The 22,360-nt window shown below is 50.0% G+C and overlaps 1 protein-coding gene across 2 annotated transcripts in view; it reads right to left on the reverse strand.

The window, feature by feature from the left end:
• Window positions 1-3,985: 3,985 nt before the first annotated feature.
• Window positions 3,986-22,360, reverse strand: part of ZNF697 (zinc finger protein 697) — a 28,909-nt gene continuing 10,534 nt past the window's right edge. Inside the window, exons 2-3 of one of the 2 annotated variants that reach the window (XM_036015841.1) lie at window positions 10,090-10,370; window positions 3,986-8,680 (exon numbers count right to left, since the gene is read on the reverse strand). In XM_036015841.1, coding sequence (XP_035871734.1) covers window positions 7,284-8,680; window positions 10,090-10,333 — 1,641 coding nt within the window. In that variant the 5' untranslated portion in view covers window positions 10,334-10,370 and the 3' untranslated portion in view covers window positions 3,986-7,283. Of the gene's footprint in view, window positions 8,681-10,089; window positions 11,720-22,360 lie in introns of those variants that run through there. The other variant, XM_028503259.2, reaches the window with a different exon arrangement.

A 22,360-nucleotide genomic window follows, 5' to 3' on the forward strand; every position in this document is an offset into this window, starting at 1 on the left:
CTCTGGGCACCTGGACCTCATCGGTAAAGGGACACAATGCCCCTCTAGCTGTAGAGGATCAAGTCCAGGGACCAAACAGGGCCCCACCAGATATCGGTTTCCTCCTGCCTCTGACATCCCATGAGAGCCGCAAACCCATGTGGATTTAGACAAGTTCTCACGTCATTCTTTCATTAAGCTACAGATGTTTACCAAATGGGCTTTAAGCTCTTTGACAACCACTAGGCGTTAGAGTAGGGAGAGTCCGTGGAGATAGTGCCTCCTGACTAGGAAGCAGAGAAATCTGAGCCTTGCTCAAGACCACGGCCAGTGAACACCAAGGCTCTGCCCTGCACTCTCCCCAGAACAGCATGCCCACAAAGGGGCAGCTGGGCTGGTCCCTCCGTTCTTCCTCTGCACTGAATCTTCCAGGAACCTTCACATTTGTTATTTTATTTAACCTCCCCAGACCTCACACCTGCATCTTTCCACTGGACAGAGGAGGCCAAGATCAAGTCTGCACATGTGGCTGCAGCAACATCGGACAGTGACCTCCAGCAGCCTGTGGCTGTGAAGTCATGTCCATGACTCCGCAATGTCCATTAACTTCAACCCAGAGAGCAGGAGTGCTGCTTCAGCCGAAGTCTGGGGACGGTCTTCGTCTGCCGAGTTTCGGTTTGACTCAGACACTTCCTACAGTAGATCTAACAAAAGAAACATCTAGCCAGATCCCTTAGCAGCCCCTTAGTTTCATGAGCCTTTCCAAAGTCACACACCTTCCCCCCACTCAGCCAAGTCAGGTAGTGGACACAGCCTGAATCACACCTGCAGTGACCCCAACTTACAGTTCACACGTCCTCTTCTTCATCCTGAGACTTCGTGAAGGTACCATTTTGCCCAGGGGTAATACTTGAAGCCTTATTAAGAAAGTCCTCCTATCCCCCCAGCCCTCACCCTACCAGGGACCAATTCCCCAAAGGCATACTCACAGTGTGCAAAATAGTTCCTATAGCACATGTGAGCTCCCCCACCCCCACCCCTGGAGCCCCAGCATCTAGTGCTGTCCCGGCCCATGAGCACTCAGCACGGTTATGAATGGACTTCTTTCTTGGGGTCTCTCCTCCTATGAACCACAACCTCAAGGGGAAGCCGCCTGTACACAGGAAACACATATAGGACATTATGGGAATACCCCTGCAGAAGAATCACCCCAGCCCTCAAGGGCCAGGGAAGAGATCTCAGGGGAGAACCTCCTGTGAATAAAGGAACTGCTCCCACGGAATCCCCACTCTCCGGCAACTGGCGAGGCCTGGGGCCATCAGACCCTTCATGCAGGATGAAACCCCTGCACCCACGCGTGGGAACGCCAGCTTGATACTGCACATACACTGGTGTGTTTGTCAACCTTCCTAAGCACAAGGCTACTTGTTTCATGAAAAACTTCGCCACTCACCTCTGATTCCCCAACCTGAGCCTCCCAGCTTCTGTGATGAGGCAGGTCACCGGATGGACACAGAGGGGACTATAGACCCCTAGGGGCCTGGATCTCAGTGGGGCAGTTGGAAATGCAAAGCCATTGGAATGTGCTTCGGGTTAGAAGTGACCTCGAAAACACAGGCAGGGAATTGTGATCTGCAGACACTTGGGGCACTGCCTGAGAAACAAGAGCCCAGCGGGCGATAGTTCATTCAGACTGGAGACCTGATGGGTGCACCCCTCCCCTTTCCCCCAAGGAACAAAATTTAGGAAACTCCACTGCCAAGAGCACCTGCGAAACGGAGTACGGCACTGAATTTTGCTCCATTAAGTGCACAGAGACAGCAAATGCAGAAACAGACGAAGAGATACAGAAAGAGAACTGGTGGCTGCCAGAAGGCAGTGGGGCTGGAGCCCTGGGTGAAGAGGTGAAGGCACTAAGACTAAGGCGCACGAATTGATAGTTACAAAATAGCCATGGGGAAGTAAGCAAAGCATAGGAAGTACAGTCAATAACATTGGTTAGCTATGTGTGGTGCCAGTGGGGTGCTGGAGTACTATGTAAAGTATTTGATTGTCAAGCCACTAAGCAGTACAACCAATAGGATGGAAGGGAAGGAGGGCGGGAGGAAGGAAGACAGTCTATGACTGGTGGAGTCCCAGCAGCCACCTGCAACAGCTATCTGGCCCTATCCAATGAATTTCAAAGACAAGTGTTTTCTCTTGACCTTCCTAATTTGTCTTTAACTGTTTTGGAGAAGGCGTGTGTGGAAGGCAGGCCTACCAAGAATAGACAGGCAGCAAAGCCTGCTGCCTCTGACAATGCCCTTAGCAGACGAGAGGACTTGAGGCTTTAAGTTTTACTTACCGTACTCCCTGAGAAAGAAGGTACCTAACTGGTCCTACAGACTCTTCAATCCGGTTGTCCGTTGGTTGCTTAGGAAACACTTATAAAATTACACGTAATTGGACTTCACCCCACACCAATTAATCAATCTCTGAATAGTTTGTTTCTGCTTGTTTTTAAAGCTCTCCATGTAATTCTACAGTGCAGTTAAGGTTAAGAAAATTCCTGTATGAAACTATCAAGCCCCAAGAATTCCAAGTTGACCAGGTACAACTCGGACTGGAACTGGACAGGCCTGCTCTGACAGCAGGCAGGCTGAGCATCTTTTCACGGTGTGGCCCAGACCAGGTGCACTGCTGTCCCCACGGGGCACTGAGCAAGTACTTGGTGCCACATCATCTTCCCAGGACACACCTGTGGTTTTCCCAGGGCCCAGAAGCTAGACTGGTGGGTGCTTCAGGCTGGAAGGCTCAGGCTCGGGAAGGAACAGTGTGATCACAGGGCTGCCGCCTCCTCGCAGGACCAGGACCAGGACCAGGACCAGGATCAGGGCCTGGACCCTGCACTCGCTGGCCCTGGTCAGCACGGAAGGGGCTCGAGGACATTCACACAAGGAGGTAGTTGTGGTCATTAAAAGAAAATAAGGTGTTTTCATGCTTTCTCTTTTCTATTTCTCATTAATGCCTTCCTTACAAACTGCTGTCTCATTGTTTCTATGAAGTTGGGTGGAGACTAGCAAAAAGTATTTCGAGCAAAAGGCCAGCATAGCTGGTACGTTGCAGTCAGTATTACCAGTAGCCATTACATTTCTGAGAACTGGGAGAAAGAAAATACTTTGTTATGTGATTCAGGAAACCATTTTTTAATAGATTAGAGATGAGACCTAACACTGCCTCCCTTTCTCTGTGAGTACCTTCTCCTACCCACAGCCAAAATTTCGCACAGATCGGTTCTTACAAGGAACGACACACAGATCTTTGGAAATCGATACCAATGGTATGACGTTAACACACTCCCAACATCTCCGAGCAGCATCAGTACAGAAGTGCCGCACGGAGTTATTGGTTAGAATGGGAAGATTATTAGGTATCAGCCATTCCCAGGATGACCTCATCCACCTGAACATTTTAACACAGGAGTCAGCAACTTTCTCTGTGAAGAACCAGATCACAAGGATTGTGGGCCACAGACCCCCTGTCCCAACTACTCAGCCCTGTCACTGTGGTCCAAAAGCAGCCGCAGACAATATGCAAGCAAAGCCATATGGGTCTGTCTTGTAATACAATTTTAATTTACAAAAAGAAGCAGGCTGGATTTGGTGCTTTGCTGACCCCTGTTCTAACAGACTCTATCTATCTATCTATCTATCTATCTATATATTTTAAGATTTTATTTATTTTTTGACAGAGGGGAATGGAGGAAAAAAGAGAGAAAGAAACATCAGTGTGTGGTTGCCTCTTGCACACCCCCTATTGGGCATCTGGCCCACAACCCAGGCATGTGCCCTGACTGGGAATCAAACCGGTGACCCTTCGGTTTGCAGGTTGGCACTTAATCTACTGACCCACACCAGCCAGGGCACACTATCTGTATTTTGAATATCTATTTGCATTTGTGAACACAGCTTCAATAGATTGAACTAACATTTAATGGGTGACAAATAAAGAATAACGAATGACATGGTAAAAGACAGATAAGGATTTAATGACAAATATTCCATATTGGTTTGCTTGAACACCAGAATGCTGTCCAGGGAACCATCATTAAATAAAACAACCTGAAAATAAGGCAAATCTCACATACACAAGCACACGCACACACACACACACACAAAACCTGTTACTTTCAGGGTCATTAAATTATTCACTATTTTAACAAACAGCTGTAAAATAACATTACAGTGAAGGAAAGTGTGCACAAATTTGAGAAACACAGTTCAGATTGTCTATGAACACAGGTCCCTAATTTGTACTTTTTCACATATGTACAGCCTCTTGATCTCGAAGAGACCACATGGCTCAAGGGGTTAACTTGTCATCTTCTCCTCCCCACTGGGAGCTCAAGAGTTAAGCAAGCCACTGAACCTATTTAATCTGCTCCAGATTTTGCTCAGGAAAGGGCAGCCTGCACTTGACCAAACTCCCAGGAAACAAATGATGCACTTGTCTCCACCTTCATGAATGGGTTGGTAGGAGTCTTCAGATGAACATTTGTAAGGGTGAACCACAGTCAACAGGGTTTGCTTGAGAAATATTATCCTAAAACTAAATACAAGAAACGCAGATATGTTCCCTGAAGAATTGTGAGAAAAATGGAATCACATTTTAGATGCACCGTAAGGGTGGGTGTGGATGGTTGGTCTGTTTCCTTCCGCACAGAGGTTTGCTCAGGGAGGGGATACTGAAGTAGAAGCTGACTCTGATCCACCCTAACAGGAAGATCCAGAGCGGTCAATGAACTCCAGAGATTTCCATGACCTCTAAATTACTTTCCATTGCTTCAATCTCCCCTCCCTGTTGAACCCTTTCTCAAAAGCTGCTAATATGTAATGGAATTGATGCAGATGAGACTGTGCAATAGTCGAACCATGGCGGCAAAAGGCCAACTAATCCATCAAGTGGATGGTCAACCCATGAAGAATCAAAAGTTCAATGACATTTCATAGGCACAGACTTGAAAGAACTTAAAACAGCTGGAAGAGGTAGATGTGCATGGAAAAAAAAAACCCCAAAGGGATAAGATTACCTACAAAAGGGCTATATTATTTTCACGTGAGCCTCATACACTTCGTATTCAGACTATAAAATTCAGAATAAAGAATGGACACTTGCTTTGCTCATTACTCTCAACTAAAAGAAAATTTTAAAAAAATTAGTGTCTTCCAAAACTACCTCTATTTTGAAAATCTATTTGCATTTCTGAATAACAATAGTCTGATTGAGAGGGCAAGATTAACAAGCATTATACAAGCCCACAATTTTCAGGATTTTTAAAGTGTTTTTTATAATGACAAAAACATGCTTTCCTACAGCCCCCCAAGAGGTCCTTTGCTAGACTACAGCGGATCAAGTATAAATTACTGGCATCCCCATAAAATTTGCTAAATTGTAAAAACAACCTTGTAGTTGTCTTTTTTCCCTTCACATGTGCCCAACAGTTTATGAAGATGCTTCCATGAAAAGCACAGGGTAACAATCACTAGTGAATAAAACAGGCTGCTTTCCACAACTCTAACGTCTAAAGGCCCGCCTAGGTGAGGGATTTCAGCACAGGCAACTGAAATCTACACAAGAGTCATCTAACTACAGCCACCTAATAGAAATGTAACATACCTAGGACACCCTAACTATGTGACAAAGACCAGCTTTGTCAACAAGGACATCTTTGGCCCTTCTAGACTAGCCTTAAAATTTCCATCAAGCATACGAATTTTCAGTGTCCTTGGTTTATTATATAAATCGCAACAGGTAAGTCATCCTAGCAGCCGAGCTGGAGAGCACAAAAGGTGAGACCACACCTACCCACGCCATCGCAGCCTCTCCTCAGAACTGCATTCAGCACTCCTGTCCCCAGGCCTTCCCTAAGACAAGGGTCATAATACTGATCTACCTCACAGAGATGTGAGAAACAACTAACAATCGTTAAAAAGCATAAAGCACTTTACAAATATAAAAGTGCTAGTTTGGCATTTCCAGAACCAGGAAACATTCATTGCTTGTGCTATTTGGCAATTCTGCATGTACACCTCTCCCTGCTTGTGCCCTTCTTGTATAAAGCCTGGAGCTTTCTACCGTGCCTCCCTGTGTAGGAAAAACAAGTTTCTACTCAGACCAGAGCCCAAACCAATAGGGGTGGAGGTGGGGCTTCCGTGATTTCCCCCATGCTATGGAGGAGGAGGGGTGCAAGACACAACACAAAGGCAAATGAGACCAAGGAGACGTGTGCCCCAGCATGCGAACTCCACTTCCCTGTGTTTCTCACACAAGGCCAGCAAAACTCTTGAGCTGGCTGACCTTTGTAGCAGGTCACTGGGTCAACTGTTGACGGTCTGAGGTTCACCTGAAATGAGGACCCAGCTGACCTGGGGAAGAGAAGTCACATAGAGCTGGGATTGTTCCATTTCCCTGCACATAAAAGATCACAAGTGAGACCTGAAGGAAACGTGGAGCCGGGCACACACCTGACACTGGGGGCCAGGGTCTGCTAACTCACACAGACCACCTTGCCCCAGCATGAAGCTAGAACATTTCAAAGGAAGTAGCAATGAGCCAGAGGTGGGGCCAGGGCATCCTAGATCTGACGACCAGTTATGAATGAATCTCTGAGTTTTACTGTTGAAATGAGGGTGTGTAGCTTTTCTGCCCAGTATCCCCTGGACACCTCAAAATAGCAGCTAACTGTGGCTCAGAGAAATGAAGAGCATACACTATATCATTCCTTACAGGACTGGCTAGGTTCCTCTACTTTTTTGTAGGACTAGAGCTGATGTTGGAGGGGTGAAGGGGAGGACAGGGCAAAGGGTGGCTCAACACCTGGCGGGACCAGGATAGAATGATCCACACTGGCTTTTTATTGTACCCTGTAACCCTCACTCCAACCACGCCCTCTCCCCTGATTCCCACAGGCCATCACAGCCCAACCCACTCTATTCCGGCCATCCTGTTCCCTCCCCTGCCGCCTAACTCCCCTTCTTCAAGGTCCTCAAAGTGCCCACTCTGCTCCTACAGCGTGCCTGAGAAGTCAGCATGCTCAAGCACATCTCCCAAACATTTCTTCGTCGGGGAGGAGGCAGGCAAGAATAGAACACCCCAAAGAACACCTCTTAATCAACCCTCCCTTTCAGGACCCCCTAACACCAATAGGTCCCCAGTTGCTCTCAGATTGTCCCTCCCGCCCCTTCCCATTTCTTTCTATAGGGTCTGTCCCCAGGACATCTGGGCCCCAAATGCTCCCGGGAGGTCAGCCTCCCTCAGGCCCAGCCCTAGCACAGGTGAAGCTTCTGGTGCTGCGCGAGGTGCGTTTTGTAGCGGAAGCCCTTGCCACAGCCCGCGCACTTGTGCGGCTTGTTGCCGGTGTGGATGCGGCGGTGGCGGATCAGGTGCGAGCTCTGGATGAAGCTCTTGCCACACTCGATGCACGTGTAGGGTTTCTCGCCCGTGTGCGTGCGCTGGTGCTGCGTCAGCGTCGAGAAGTCACTGAAGCGCTTCTCGCACTGACCGCAGCGAAAGGGCTTCTCGCCGGTGTGCACGCGCAGGTGGTTGACCAGGTGCGAGTTGCGGCCGAAGCCCTTGCCACACTCCCGGCACACGTAGGGCCGCTCGCCCGAGTGCGTGCGCTTGTGCGTGAAGAGGTGCGAGCTGACGCTGAAGGTCTCGCCGCACTCAGAGCACATGTAGGGCTTCTCGCCCGTGTGCACGCGCTGGTGCTTCACCAGGTCCGAGCGCCAGCTGAAGCGCTTGCCACACTCGCCGCAGCCGTGCGGCTTCTCGCCCGTGTGGATGCGCTGGTGGTTAGCCAGGTGCGAGCGGCGCACGAAACCCTTGCCGCACTCGCCGCAGGCGAACGGCCGCAGCGCGGCGGGTCCCGCACCGCTGGCCGCGGCGTGCGCGCGCCGGTGGCTCAGCAGGTGCGAGCTGAGGCTGAAGGCCTCGCCGCACTCGGGGCACGGGTAGGGCTTCTCGCCGGTGTGCAGCCGCCGGTGCTTGAGCAGGTCCGCACGCCAGCTGAAGCTCTTGCCGCAGTCGGCACACAGGTTGGGCCGCTCACCCGTGTGCAAGCGCAAGTGGTTGGTCAGGTAGGTGTTGCGGCTGAAACCCTTGCCGCACTCTCCGCAGCGGAAAGGCTTCTCGCGCGGGGGCCGGGCCAGCGCAGGCCCCGCCCCGAAGCCCCCGGCCACGCCCACCACTGCGCCGCACTCGCCCGTCAGGCCGAAGGGTTCCAGAGTGGCTGCTGCGGCTGCCTCTGCCAGGCGGTGGATGCGCTGGTGCTGCAGGAAGGCGGCACCCGGGCTGAAGCTCTCTCCACAGTCGGGGCAGATGGTGGGCGAATCCATGATGCTAGCCATCAGGCTGTCCAGCTCCCCGAGGTCCATTGCCATAGGGTGGTGGAGACGTCGGAAGCGGCGATGGGCCGGCTTGTCACCTCGGTGCCTACTTCCCAGGGAGAGGTGCCGCCTCCAGGGGAGCACGGGCCGGGGTGGCTGCTCCTCTTCCTCCTCCAGCCGGTTCTCACGGGCGCTCTCCTCCTCCTCTTCCCGGGGACTCCGGGATATGCTCTCAGACACAGACAGTCCTGGGAACACGGCCATCTCAGCTACACCAGACCGGTCATTCTCTTCCTCGCGGAGAGCAACCCCTTCTTCCTCACTCAGCAGCCCCTCTGCAACAGCAAAAGGTGACAATGGGGGTGACTATACCTGGAGGTCAAAAAGTAACCCGAGAAGAGTGTGGGCCACGGTGTAATTAATCCCCTCCCCGGGGGTACTCCCAACCTCACTCTCCAAAACCCCTGAGATTCCACCTGGTGTCTCCTGGGGAAGAAAGGCTTAAAGGAGAGTACGCTCGGAAACCTGGGCAAAGGTTAAGCACCTGCTCCCTGGGCTCACCAGTTCTTGGTAGCTGCCTCTGGGCCCGGGGCCCCATCCACTTTCCCCAAGGCTTTGTGCATTAGAGCCACCTGAGGGCTTGACAGTCTGCTTGAAGTGGTCAAGTCCGGACTAGGTGGGATCTCGGAAGGGCTGTGCTCACTGTAAGAGTGACTCATGCCTTTCAGGGGCCTGGCCTCAAAAGGTAAGACCACTCCAAGTGAATCACAAGAAAAGACCACCTGGCCTACCCAGGCCTAACCAGGCCCCAGACTGATTTTTAAATCTGTGATTGGTCATTCTGTAACAGCTTAAGGTGGAACAATACACCAAACACAGCCCCAACTTCAGAGCCTTACTATCTAAGAAGGGTGAGGAAGATGTAGGGGGAAAGGGGAAGTGAGCACGGGGCCTGGAGCTAGTGAGCCCAGCTTAAGAGGCTGATCCAGCACACACATCTATCTCTGGCTGCTTATGCCCAAGCAGAGGGCCTTGCAGAAAGGCACTGGAAATGAAAAAGCACGTGCTTGTGTGCATGGCTGGGGCCCAGGATGGGTTAGTTACAGGGTGAAGAATGTAATCTCCCAGTCCAGGGCGTAAGGTGTTTCAGCTCATTTCTGTCCCCGAGGCGTGCACAGAGCAGGGTAAAGTAAGGAAAGCCCAAGACAGCGCTGAATACAGAGGGGGTCCCAGCATGCATTGTTTCCAGGTCAGGAATAGCAAGAGCCGTTGGGCACCCAGAATTAGTCACATGAACCTGGGCTGGTCTCTCACCACTGAGTCTGTTTATCTGCCAAAAGATGGTAACAATAATTGTAAACATCTGAATACGTTGCTCGGTACTGCACCTCGTAAGCCTTTCCGTGCAGCCATTCACCTAACTCTCCCAATAGCCCGATAAGGTAGGTTCTGATATCATCCGTGCTGCCTCCTGTGTTGTTCCAAGTATTGATCTATTGCAGTGTTCTGTGTAGTGTCAAGTGCTCTGCGCCAATGAAAGCACTCTTCACCCGTTTACCAGAACCGCCCACCTCACACTGGACTGAAGAAAAGGGTGTTTCTCAGGCCTTAGATGGTACAGGTTCAGCTCACTGGTCTCCTCTGGAGAGCTCCCTCACAAGAATGCTGCCCCAGTGGCAACTGCAGAGGAACTAGAAAAAAGTAAGTGCGGTGGCTTCCCTGGGAACTCCCGCTGTCTCCTCACCTGCGCACATGCCAGGCACCAGTTCCCGCTCCTCGGAGTCCTCTCTTGGAGCTTCACCCTGCGGGCCGGGGCCCCTTTCCTGCTCTGGGTGGCCGCCTCTCCTGTCCGCATCCTGTGCACGAGAACCCATTTCTCTCTCTTCTGGGTCCCCTTCCCTGTCCTCGGAGTTCTCAAAATCGGAGCCCATCCCTGTGTCTTCTGAATCCAGGGCTTCACACACACCCTGTTTGTCTTCTTGTTCCATCCGAGAGGAACAGGGCAAGGGAGGAGACCCGGAATCCCTGCTCCAGACAAAACACACAGATAAAGGTCACGTCAGATTGGCCTTATTCCCTCACCATGTCTACCTTTGAATTCCGGAGGTATAGTCCAATAAAATGTAGAGTTCCAAGGTTCAGATGGTAAATCTCCGCTCCCCCTCACGTTTTAAGGTTAATACTTCTGAGTGCAAAGGAGGCTGGTCTGGGTGCCAGAGGAACAGAGGGGTCAACCTGAGGCTCTAGGCCAACTCTCACTGGACCACACTCTGATCTGTTTCCACCTGTTTAGTGAATGATTCTATTGACATGGCTTTGTAGCTTTAACCAAGGGGTAACGATGGTATCCCATGTTACAGCTGAGAAAATGATGCTGGAAAAGAAGACCCACTAGCCCAAGGCTGACATGTAGGCAGTACAGTGGGGTTCAAACCAATTCCGCTGCCTCAAAGTTCCATACGTCCCTTACTCTTATTAAAGCTTGCCTTTAAGTCTACACAATTTGTATTGACCAATTACACCTCAGTAAAGCCGGGGTGGGGGTGGAGCCTTGCCATCCTCAAGTCCACGGCAATCTTGTGAGGATTCTAGCTAATGATGAGTGTAAAGCACACTCAGGACACAAGAATGACAGAAGCAATGGCACACGAATTGCTGGTCTAAGACCATGTCACCAGCAGCAGCTCCAGCCTGGCTTTGTGATGAGGACCAAGCTTTCATAGGTCTGTGGGAGGTGGATGGAAGGGATGCAGGGACCCTCTCTATTAGAAGCCGTCCCATTACGTAGTTCACCTTATAACACGTATACTTTAGTTGTCGAGAGCCCTTAAAAAAGCACATGCCTGGCGTCATCAGTGACCCCTCTACAGAACGGGCCGACATGGGAACTGTAGGGAGAAAATGACCTCAGATTCCTAAATCTTTTGTAGACGTCAGTTTACATTTCAAATTTAAAGGGCCCCCTGCCAAGACTGAGCTGAGCAATGGAGCCAAAAATAATTTACGTCTGCCATCCATCACTCCCACAGCTTGGCTCACAGCAGCGGAGCAGTTTATAGGTCAAGGATCTTGGATTAAGACTTAGAAGTGTCCAGCTCTCTGCCTCAGCAGCCCCCACACAGAACTTACAAGAACATGGCTAAGCAAGGCACCCCTTCCTTGGCCGGGAGCTTTTCCTGCCTCTACTGGGGACCTCTCCGAGGCAGCCGCAGCTCTCCAGAGACTCACAGTGGAGGGCAGGAGCCATGCTGGCTGGGCCAGCCTCACTCTGGAGCTCAAGGAAAGGCCATGAAAGTCTCACTGCTCCAGTGTCTTCCTCAGTGCAAGGTGGACAACGCTTCCCAACCCTCCTCACAGGCGCAGGTCAGAGGGGAAATATTGTGGAGAGGAATGGATCCTCCTGCGTTTTACACATGTGGAATAAACATGTGATTTCTCATTTTAATGAGTACACACATTCTTTTTCTTTTTAAGTCCTGATACCATTCCAGCGCACCTCAAAGACACACCGGCACCACCCTAATTTTGGCCAACTTATCGCCCTAAAGAGCATTGTATATCCTTTCTTGGAGATGCCCCACTCCCTAGATCAGAGGGAAAACTCAAGCCCTTCTCTTAAACAGCATAGGAAGATAGTCAACAGTATCCTGGGATGCAGCTGAGTTCCTTTAGAATACCTTCTGTTTAAAATGCCAGGCTTCTGCCCTGGCTGGTGTGGTTCAATGGATTGAATGCTGGCTTGCAAAACAAAGGGTTGCGGGTTCAATTCCCAGTCAGGGCACATGCCTGGGTTGCAGGCTAGGTCCCCAGTAGGGGGCATATGAGAAGTAACCACACATAGATTAAAAATTTAAAAAAAAAAAAAAGACAGGCTCCAAACACTCAGGATTAGGCTCTAGAAAACCCCATTAAAGTCATAAACCTTTTATGAGTTCTATCCCACAAAGGACTACTAACCCCAAACCACTTCTACCCATCATGCTCTTGCCTCGTGGAGCGAAACACAAGTGCATTCCCTGAGTCTGCATTTATGATACACCCCGAAGGTGAGGGATGAAGGGAGATGAGTGGGGTTTTCAAACAGGTTTTAAGACCTGTTGGTTTGCTAGTGGCTAAAAGCAGCAGCGGGGTGGGGGAAAAGCTAAGGGGGGGCCTAATTAATGGTTTCTGCCCATCTAAGACCATCAAGAAGAACTTTACATCAGTAAAGGAGTCAAATACATGTCTCACCAGAAACTCACACAACCAAAATGGCAGATATGGGGCCCAGAATGGAACTGAAGTGGCTGCAGCTCTCTGTCCTGCCCAGTGGGGCTTCGGGGTCCACCCTGGGAAACAGGGAATCTTCAGGTTCAGCTCTAAGCCCGTTCGAGAGGGTAAGAGCACCTTCTTAGAAAGTACTTCAGATGCAGAAACAGAGTGAGAGGACTTTCTGATTTATGCTTTCTTGGGAACTGAGACATAATTCATACCAGAGATACTAAATAAAGAAACATGGTTTTTCTGGATTTAAAGGGGCAGCGCGGAGAAAGGAAGAATCTGAGTCTCCCACTTAGGGTGGGCACATTCAAGTTCACGGTGCTGCCACACTCGGGACGGGGGAGGGTCCGAGCTCCCAAAGGGAGCCCGTCTATGGCCTCATTCACACTGGGACAGGCAGTGTCAGGTTTGCTCTGAAAAGAGGGGGACGCTCCCGTCACCCGAGGACACCCGTTGTACAACCTCCACTCCAATTTATTCTCAAATGCATTACATCCGTGCAAGACTGGAAATCTGTACGCGCCACAATGCAGAGCCAGTTCCACTCATGCCGTCACACCTCCGGGTTCTGGGCAGCTATCAAGTAACGGGCAAGGCTACGTAGATGTAAGGAAGGGCAGTCACTGTGTATTATAAGATGGAAACTGGTTGGTTTAAAATTAGTCTCACTGAGTTTATTAGTATATGCACACTAGCATATGTATTTACACGTGTACACACAGATTCAGAGAGGACAACCAGCAGATGATTAAAATGTTCATCAAACATCTCTTGGTCACTTCTAGGAGCTTTGCATCATTTCACCTTAACAATTCCCCAAAGAGGCGGGATTATTTTTTCAATTTCAGAGATGAGGAAACAGGCACAGAAGGTTCGTGGGTAGCTCAAGGTCGCCCAATCTTGAGCGGCAGGGCAGGGACCCAGACAGACCCCGGTGCTCCAGCGCCCGCATTCTCGCCCAGAAGCTGGTGTGCTGTTCGGGGCAGCTTTCCCGTTTTTGTGAACATCTATGTATTCTTCAGTAAAGATGTATTGTTCATCAGCCAACTTTTTAGCCTGACAAAACACATGAAAGGGAAACCTACGATTCTTCTACAAGCAACAAAAAGGAAGACAAGGACGAGACGGGATGACCTCAGTTTAGATGACTTAATTTCAGAAACGTTATCTAGACGCTGTGCCTGCCAGTCAACAGATAGCTAAGCACATTTTGTCCCAACTCCTTTCCCATTCATTCTCAAAATAAAAACTAGCAACATGTTTTCCTAAGCAAGGCCAGGGTTGGATAATGAGTGGGCGGCAGGGCCTTGGGACGGCCTTGTGGCTAGACGGGCTTGGTTCAAATCCTCTGCTCTCCGTCAGCTACTTCCCTCTGTGCAAGTTGCTGAGCCTTGCTGAACCTCAGAGCCGGCACCCACACAGACAAGTATGCTGCCACTGACCACATAAGATTGCTGTAAAAGCAGCCGGCAGGTAGTGGAGACATGGTAATTGATAGTTATGAAACTTAAGCCAACCTCTTGATTTAAGAAATCACACACACACACATACCCGCTAAATTGAGGGTCACAGCTACATTCACCAAGCATGGCCTTTGGCCAGTACAAGCAGAGCTTCCTCTGGCCTGGCTGCTAAAGACTCTATTAATGAGTAACCCACCTTGTGGACACAAGGGCCAGGCAGAGGCTAGCTTCTCGGGGAACTGGGGTGAAGGAAAACAGGCTCAGCTCCATATGGCTTGGACATGCTGATAACCCCTCCTGTACACAGGAAGTATACACCTACAGCTTAATGAGGTGGATGGTTCAACAAACCCGACTTTTACCCTCCGTAAGGGAGCTCTTCTCCCCATTCAGAAGGGACAGAAGTGTAAGGGGAAAAACAACAGGGGTCATGACGGGAGCAGTCAGGTAGACAAGATTAATTCTGCATCAGCCTCTGAATTAGCGGCCATAGACGATGGCCCTGGGTTTGGGCCAGCACAGCCGCTGTGCTGCGTGACTTTGAGTCTGTCCCCTCTGCGCTTCCTCTGCTCAGGGAGGAGGTTGGGTCTGAGTGTATCTGGGTCCTCTTCCAGTTTGTCCGAGGACAGGCAGGTCAGTTCATCCAGGGAGACCACTCCCCAAACACCCACCAGCACCAGCACCAGCACCAGCACCAGCACCACCGCCACCACCACTGCCGCCAAACCTTTCCCTTGGATGCAGGTCATTTTGGGGTGGGATCAGCCAGCTCTGCCAAGACTGCTCAAATCCTAGCTTGCAGAACTTGCAATATTTTCATGTCCCTTCCTCCCACCCCATAGTCCCCAGCTAAAAAAAAAAAAAAAAAAAGGTCATGTTTATTACCCTGTAAAGTCACTAGGAGAATGCTTAAGTGCACTCCAGACAACTCGACCCCATTTGAAAGACTGATCAGATCAATGTGAAGATCCTGCTACAGAGTGGAAGTAAACGTGATAAGGCGTGAGGGAAAGAAGGATGGGGAGGGAAAGGAGTGGGGGAGAGGAAGCGAAGCCAGCGGCAGAGTGGGTACTGGGATGTAACCCGAGTTTGGTGGCGCATTCTCCCAATGGCCTCTCTAAGGTTCCCTGAAAAGTCTGGGCCTTCCCAACAGCAAGAGCCCCCATCACTTTATGGATGTGGATTTGATCTCATTTCCTGCAAAGGGGTTGGGGCACAGAAGCACACACCTCTTCCCCACCTTCCTAAAAGAGAAACCACCGCCTGGGTTTCCTGGTGGTACAGGATCCCACACTGTCACGCTATCTTCCGACTGGGGTGCTGCTGCGGCCAGTCGCCCGCCGGAACAACCAGGGCAGCTGACCCAGCACTACAGCAGGTGTCTCTCATGTGCCTCCAATAATTCAGAAAGGGTCACCCACCCCGTTTTACATGTGAAGAAAACTAAGGTTCTGTAAGGTGAGCTCCAGGTGACACAGTTCCCAGATAGAGTCAGGACTCACACCAGCATCTCTGGACTCCCTGCCATCCCATTTCCTATTCCTCCGGCTCCTCGGGGCGGAAGGGGCAGGGCACCTCACAGGAGGAGGACAGGAGCAACCACTTGGCAGGCCTGCCTGAGGAGCTGTGAGAGGAGGGAGCCTGTGCCCTGAGTGAAAACCTCTCCCACCCACCACCTACCCTCTTCCCCTCCAGCCCCGGAGGTGCGGAGGAGGTGCAGGGCAGTCATTTGCCAAGGCCACTGCCAGGTGGCCTCCAGCCAGGCCTGTGGTGGGGCTTTCATGTCAGGGGAAGGAAGCGGTCAGATGGCTGGCCTGGAGCAGCTCCCTCTCCGCCGCCTCCTTGGGCTGCAGCTCCTTTCCTGTCCCCCTGTCCCCTTGGCGGTCCCGCCTTACCTCCCCGCCCCCGCTGCCGCAGGCCCAGGCTGCCTGCTCACTTCCCACGCCCCCTGTGCACCACGCTCTCCCAAGGGAGGGCTTCTATAGCGGAGGCCAGGCCGGGCCGCCCCACTGGGTAGACGACTGGAAAACAATTTCAGTCTGTGATTCCAAAGGCTGAACTCATGACCACAACCAGGGGCTAACCAGGGATTCCAGGGGGTTAATCATTTGTCAGTCTTCAGCACCAAATGGGTAAACAGTCAACCTGCCTCTCAGGGCATAAGGCCACCAGGGTCCTCCCACCCCACTCTGACCAGAAAGAGCCCTGAGGGCAAAGAAAGCCACCTTGCCTATTTGCAGGGGATGCCTCCAGGTGCAAGGAGAAGGTGTCTGCATCCCAGGGGGCAGCTCACCTCCTCAGTCCTACACCCACACTGTCCAACCCAAAATGCCAGCCCTTCAAGTAGCAGACGGCTGCATGAGGTGAACGTGAATTCCAGACAGAGAAAGCAAAAAGATTCTTGCAGCTAAGGAATAACCACTTGCCAGACAGAAGAAGCTAAAATGATGTGGTCTCCTCCTCGCAGTCACTACGTTTTCACCTGGGGAGGAAAGCCCAAGTGGAAAAAAAGACAAAGGATCAAAAGGAAGGCAACTGAGAAATCAGCTTTCGACCCCATTGGCCAGAGCTAGTCTGAGGTGCCTTCCAATCTCAGTGGTCAAGAATAGCTCAGTGTCCTTGGGGTCGGGCATTTCCTGTCTGTTGGCTGGGCTGGAGCCCCCAGGTGTGGCCATAGGGCCTTGGCTTGTCACAGCTGCCAAGCAAGCCTTCGCCACCACCCCACTCCTCCCGCACAAAGTAAGATTTGTTGCAACGCAGGGAAGAGTCTAAGAACCACTCGAGTTAGACCATCTGCCCTCAGGTGAGAAGGCGCAAAGGCTAGCAGGGTGTCCGGCCTGCGGCCTGCGGGGTGCACGCAGGCCTGGATGGCTGTGAATGTGGCCCAACACACAATCATAAATTGACTTAAAACATCATGAGATTATTTTTTGTAATAACGTCTTGTCGTGTATTTAATGTGTGGCCCAAGACAACTTCTTCCTCCAGTGTGGCCCAGAGAGGCCAAAAGGCTGGACACCCCTGAAGGGTTTCATGCACACATTCACTCATCCACATTTTACACTTCACTGATTAGGATGTTCTACCAGCGCACAGAGAATCCCCGTGTTCGTGATTCCCATCTCCCGCCCCTCCCACCCCACCCAGCCAATCCCACACCGCCGTGGTCTCAGAACACCACCCCTACCTGTATACACCCTCGGCTTCTCTCTTTATCTATCACTGGGCGGGGCTAGGAAGAAGGATCTTTAGATACTTCCTCAGCATGTTCAAAAGTTCAACGTTGGCATTTCATGGAATCAGGGACTCGGGTATCCCTTATCTCAAACTCCCCCCTCAGACAGTAAACTGAGGTTCAGAGCGGGAGAGCAACCCCGTCAAGAGACTGACAGGCAGTTTGCTAGAAGAGTTGTAGCCAGAATCTCATTTTTCTGATGGCCACTCCAATGATCTTCCAATTCCTTTAAAATAAAACACCACTGCAGAAACAGCCAGCCAGAGGGAACTGGGTCACATACTTGTTTGTTTTTGTTCACGCTATTTGTTGAGGGTTCTCCAGAGAAATGGAACCAATAGTTGGTGTACGTAGAAAGTTATTATAAGAATAATTAACTTGTGTGATTATGGAGACTGGCAAATCCAAAATCTGCAGGGTGGTCCAGCAGACGGCGGAATCAGAGCCGACGCTACGGTTTCAGCCGGAAGGCCTGCTGGAGAATTGCTCTGTGCTCAGGGGAAGCAGCCTTTTTGTTCTATTCAGCATTCAGTGCACTGGGGGAAGCCCACCCACAACTATAGAGGGCATCCTGCTTTAACTCAAAATCCCTCAATGTAAATATTAATCTTGTCTAACAACTCTGCCACGGATACACACAGAATGACATCTGACCAAATATCAGTGTACCGACTGGCCCAGCCAAACTGATGCACCCAATTAATCATCGCACACACTGTAGCTAAAAAATACGGTCCGTGATAATCCCATCATATGTCAAAAGGTACACATTAAACATCTTATCTTTCATGAAAGTCTTTATCAGATTGTCGAATGGGGTCTCTACAGAAGGCAAGCAGGAAAGAATTGAAATTAATCTTAATTAAAGATCTGCACAGACGTGTTTGTGTAGAGGCACACACCTCCACGGCAGAACGGAACGCCATTTAGCAATCCATTTCACGGAAGGACAAGAGGAAACAGACTGAGAATGCACAGGGTGTGGATGCAGGACATGGGAGCCGTTCACCAGCAGCTTCGTTCCGAGAGAACCGATGCTGGAATCCCGTGTGTTAAGGTTACCAGGTGGGGCCACGTGACCACAGGAAGTCTTTTCCAACCCAGATAATTCTGCGATCATATTTCTACTGGAATGAACCGTCCTCCAGAGACTGTTCACCACCACAAACAGGGAGAGAGGAGTGTTTGGACCAAAGGGTTTCGGGCGCCCATTCAATTGCCCCAGTCTGCCGCTGCCAATTCGACAGGGAAAACTGCTCTTGTAATTCTCTGCCCAAAATAACTGGTGTTGTGGACGAAGAACGGCCGGCGTGTTCCTGCCCAGTTCATTTCAGCAGTGGGGAAGTGACACCCTGCGCAGGACCTGCCAGGGTGTCTTCCAACGAAGAGAAAGCAGGAATAAAAATGCGGGGACATCACCTGATACTTTGGTTTTCCTGCCCAGTTAAAATTTAAACTCCACAGCCAGACTGTCTGCAGCATAAAGTAAAACATTTACAGACACTGAAAAACATCTTTTTAAAAAATACTCGCCCTAGTTTTATTTCCTTAAAAAATAACATTATCAGCAAAACTCAGAACACAGCAAAGTCTAGGAGACACGCGATCCAGTTTCTGCAATGATGGCAAAAATGGCAAGACAGAAAGGAGGAAAACCTATGAAAGTAAAAAAACTTGAGATGTGTCAACTAACCTCAGGGCATAGGTCTTACCTGAATCCGAATTCAGATGAACTACAAAAATAAATTATGAGGAGACTGGGGAATGGTGAAGACTGGTATTTGATAGTAAGGAATCATTCATTTTTTAAGGTGTTGGGGTTGGGGTTAAGTTTACAAAGAGTTCTTATATCTTTAAGGGGTATATAATGAAGTATTCACAGGTGAAACGGTACTTCTGGATTTGCTTCATTTGAAATGGCGTCGAGAGTTCGAGGACGAAGCGGAATGCGCCGGGATGCCGACGAAACAAGACGGTCACACGCCGGGCCCTGCTGAGGCTGGGGGGATGGCACACGCGCTTTTGTTTTACTACGCTACCTCCTTTTGTACTGGCTAGAAAATTCACTGATAAAAATTTTAATGGAAAACACAGCAAGTTACTTTTTTTCCTGAAATTTAAAGTTGATTATATTCACTTAAATCCTGAGCAGGCCGTAATAAAATGTCAGCGACTTCCACAAACGGGTCAGCCCGCTTTTACTAACTGTGCCAAATCAGAAGTGATCACAATGCTGAATGGTGGACCTAGAGCCCATGGGAGCTGGGGAAAGGCAACAGGATAAAGAGGCTAAAGAAACTCCAGCCTGGTGCTTTTGAGTCTTTTCTTCAACTTATTTCTATGAGACAGAAGAACAGCTGTTGTATCCAAAGTAGAATCAGAATCCTGTTGCCACTCCCCTCTCCTTTTATATTTCCAAAGACCTCAAAGAGGGGTGCTGCCCAGCCAGTGCTTCTTTATGTCCACCCTTCGTTCGGCAGCCACACTCGAGACCGAGAGGAAATAAACTTGGCCGGAGGGCCTGGCCCTGCCGGCTCTGGGGGAGGGGTGCCGTATCCCCAGGAAAGTCAAACCAACACAAGATGGGGGTGGCCAACAGATGAAGTACACAGAGAACGGGTCATCCCCAGAATGATCTTGTAAGGGGGTGAAAAATGTAAAGGTGTGAGTGAAAAGGAAAATAATATACCACTGATATTTGAACCTGTGATCTCGATGCGATGAACCCGGGCAGGAACGGTTACTTGACTAGCCCAAACTGAGAACTTTTAAATTTAGCCGGTGTCCCTGTCAGAGAAACTCAGAGGATGCCATACAACTTGACTCACTGCATTACAAAGAGATCAGCTTGACGATATCATATTCCTACTTTACGTCGGAAACCGAGAGCTCACAGATATTTTCCACCTTAGCCAACAGTGCCGGGTAAGTCTATGATGCACAGAACCAGTCACAGGACACAGCTGCCATCCAGGAAGTGACCCGTATGTCTCAAGAACAAAGTTGTAGCGTCCAGGGCTCATGGACAGCTTGAACACCGTAATTCCCGAGTCAAGTTCAGGCTGTTTGTGTTCCTTATGTGCTTTACACCCAGCGCCTAGCATTTCCTGGGGAGAGCGGCAGTCCTATGCCAGCTTGTAAATGGAATAACGGAATTTCCCAAAGGCGTGGGTTCTTAGCCGAAGAGCCTTCAGAGTCCATGAACTCCCTGAAACCTTAAGTGAATGTGTCTGATGAGAAGGCCCATAGCTTTCCCTTGGCCTCTGAACAGATTCCTTGCACAAAAAAAACAAACAAAAACCCTCTTATGGCAGAGGACTCGAGATACATTCCTGATCACAGCATTTCAGAAGTCATCCAGAGGGGTTTCCCGGGAGGGGGGTGAGAGCAATTTCACCACTATCTGCCATGAACCTTTCGCTGGGCTGGGGAAGAGGTGAGAGACTGACTGGAAACCCCAAGCCAGGCAGTAGCACAAGATTGATACATTTCAACAGGAGACGGTCGAGCAAACACACCCCGCCCGATCCCGTCGGCCGGTCTCACCCAGCAGCACTGTTTCACAGATGAGTCAGGCAACAGTGGCCCAGGCAGGCTAAGGGCAGAGATGAGCCTAAATCCCTGACATCTCAACTTTTGTTCCAATCCCCTCTCCTCTCAACCCAACAGAGCCTACAGTCCTTGGCTAAAACATTCACACTGGCGATCGGCAGTTCACCAGCTTCTCGCTTCCTAATCGTTTGTTATGCAGCAGGTGCACTAAGAGGGAGTTAAGTTGCTCTTCAAGCCTCTAACACACTGCCTCTCGGGGATGTAGCTAATTTAGACAAGTGTGATCCCAGGTTTGTGGCTCCATCAGCTGCTTACTTGGGCAGTGAGTCAAAGCACATTAATCAAGCCCTAACCTACTGAGGACACAAAACGCTGTTAGTTAATCCTTCCCTCCTCAAAGGGAAAAAATAAAAATTTGGCCAAAGTCACCAGCTCATTCCTAACAAATCCTCAAAGTGTTAGCAAAGCCGTCCTGCCTACAAATAATGACCTGGAAATACCCAGAAGAAGAGGAGGATGCTGGGAGTGACACACAACTGCAATATAAGGAGCTAGGTCCCGTTTCATGGCGAGTAGGAGGTGCACCAGCCACGCTCACCAGCGTGGCCCATTGCTACAGACAGTTTCACAGATTTGTCCTCTTTTCTGTTGCCTCCTTTTTCCTTGTGTCTTCATTGCTGCCCGTCCCCCGTGGGGGAGGCAATGCAAAAGTGGGCCACGTGGCAGGCCCACGACAAGCTCCATTTCGCCGAAGAGACTACACCCACAACAATGAGAGAATTTCACTTTTTGGTTTTGTCGAACATTTCTTGACCAGACCCCTTATTTCACAGATAAGGACCACGAGGACTAGAGAAGCGCCTTACGTGAATTCACAAAGGTAGGAGTGGGTGGCCAGATTGGGACCAGCCTTTGGGGTCATCTGATTCCTTCCGAGTTCAGTCACTCTGGCACCAGGCTCTCCCAGCCTGCTCTGCCACATGTGTGAGTCAACTGCTCTGGTTATAACCAACAGCATTTCACTGGTTCTACCTCCTTCCTTCCCATTCTTCTTGTTCTCCCCCAGATGCCTGCTAATTTTTTTTTCCTATTGTAATTTTAATTATTTTCCTCTAAAAGTTTATGTAGAAAATGTTCTTTAAACTCAACTTCCTGTGATCCTCTGAATTGGTTTCTGATTTAAGAGGCTTTGGATTGTCTACTGTTTGTCTTAGAGAAAACAGACATTTCGTTGGCTAGGGGGAAAAAAACAGTTATTTGAATTAGCCTAGGCTTAATGGAGTGTTATGGTAAATATTTAATAATTCCAAGTCCTTGGTACAGCATTTGAAAGAAAAGTCATCGAGAGAGAGAGAGAAAGGGGGAGGAGAGAAAGCCTATGAAACATCAAACTGAACAATTAGTTCTGGTTATGCCACTTTAAAAAAATCTTTTCTAAGGACTTTTTTTAATCAACCCTGAAACTCTCATTAAAAGCAGAGACCCTTTCCTCTGCAGTATCATTT

The sequence above is a fragment of the Phyllostomus discolor genome, chromosome 14 (assembly GCF_004126475.2).
Source record: "Phyllostomus discolor isolate MPI-MPIP mPhyDis1 chromosome 14, mPhyDis1.pri.v3, whole genome shotgun sequence".
NCBI lineage: Eukaryota > Metazoa > Chordata > Mammalia > Chiroptera > Phyllostomidae > Phyllostomus > Phyllostomus discolor.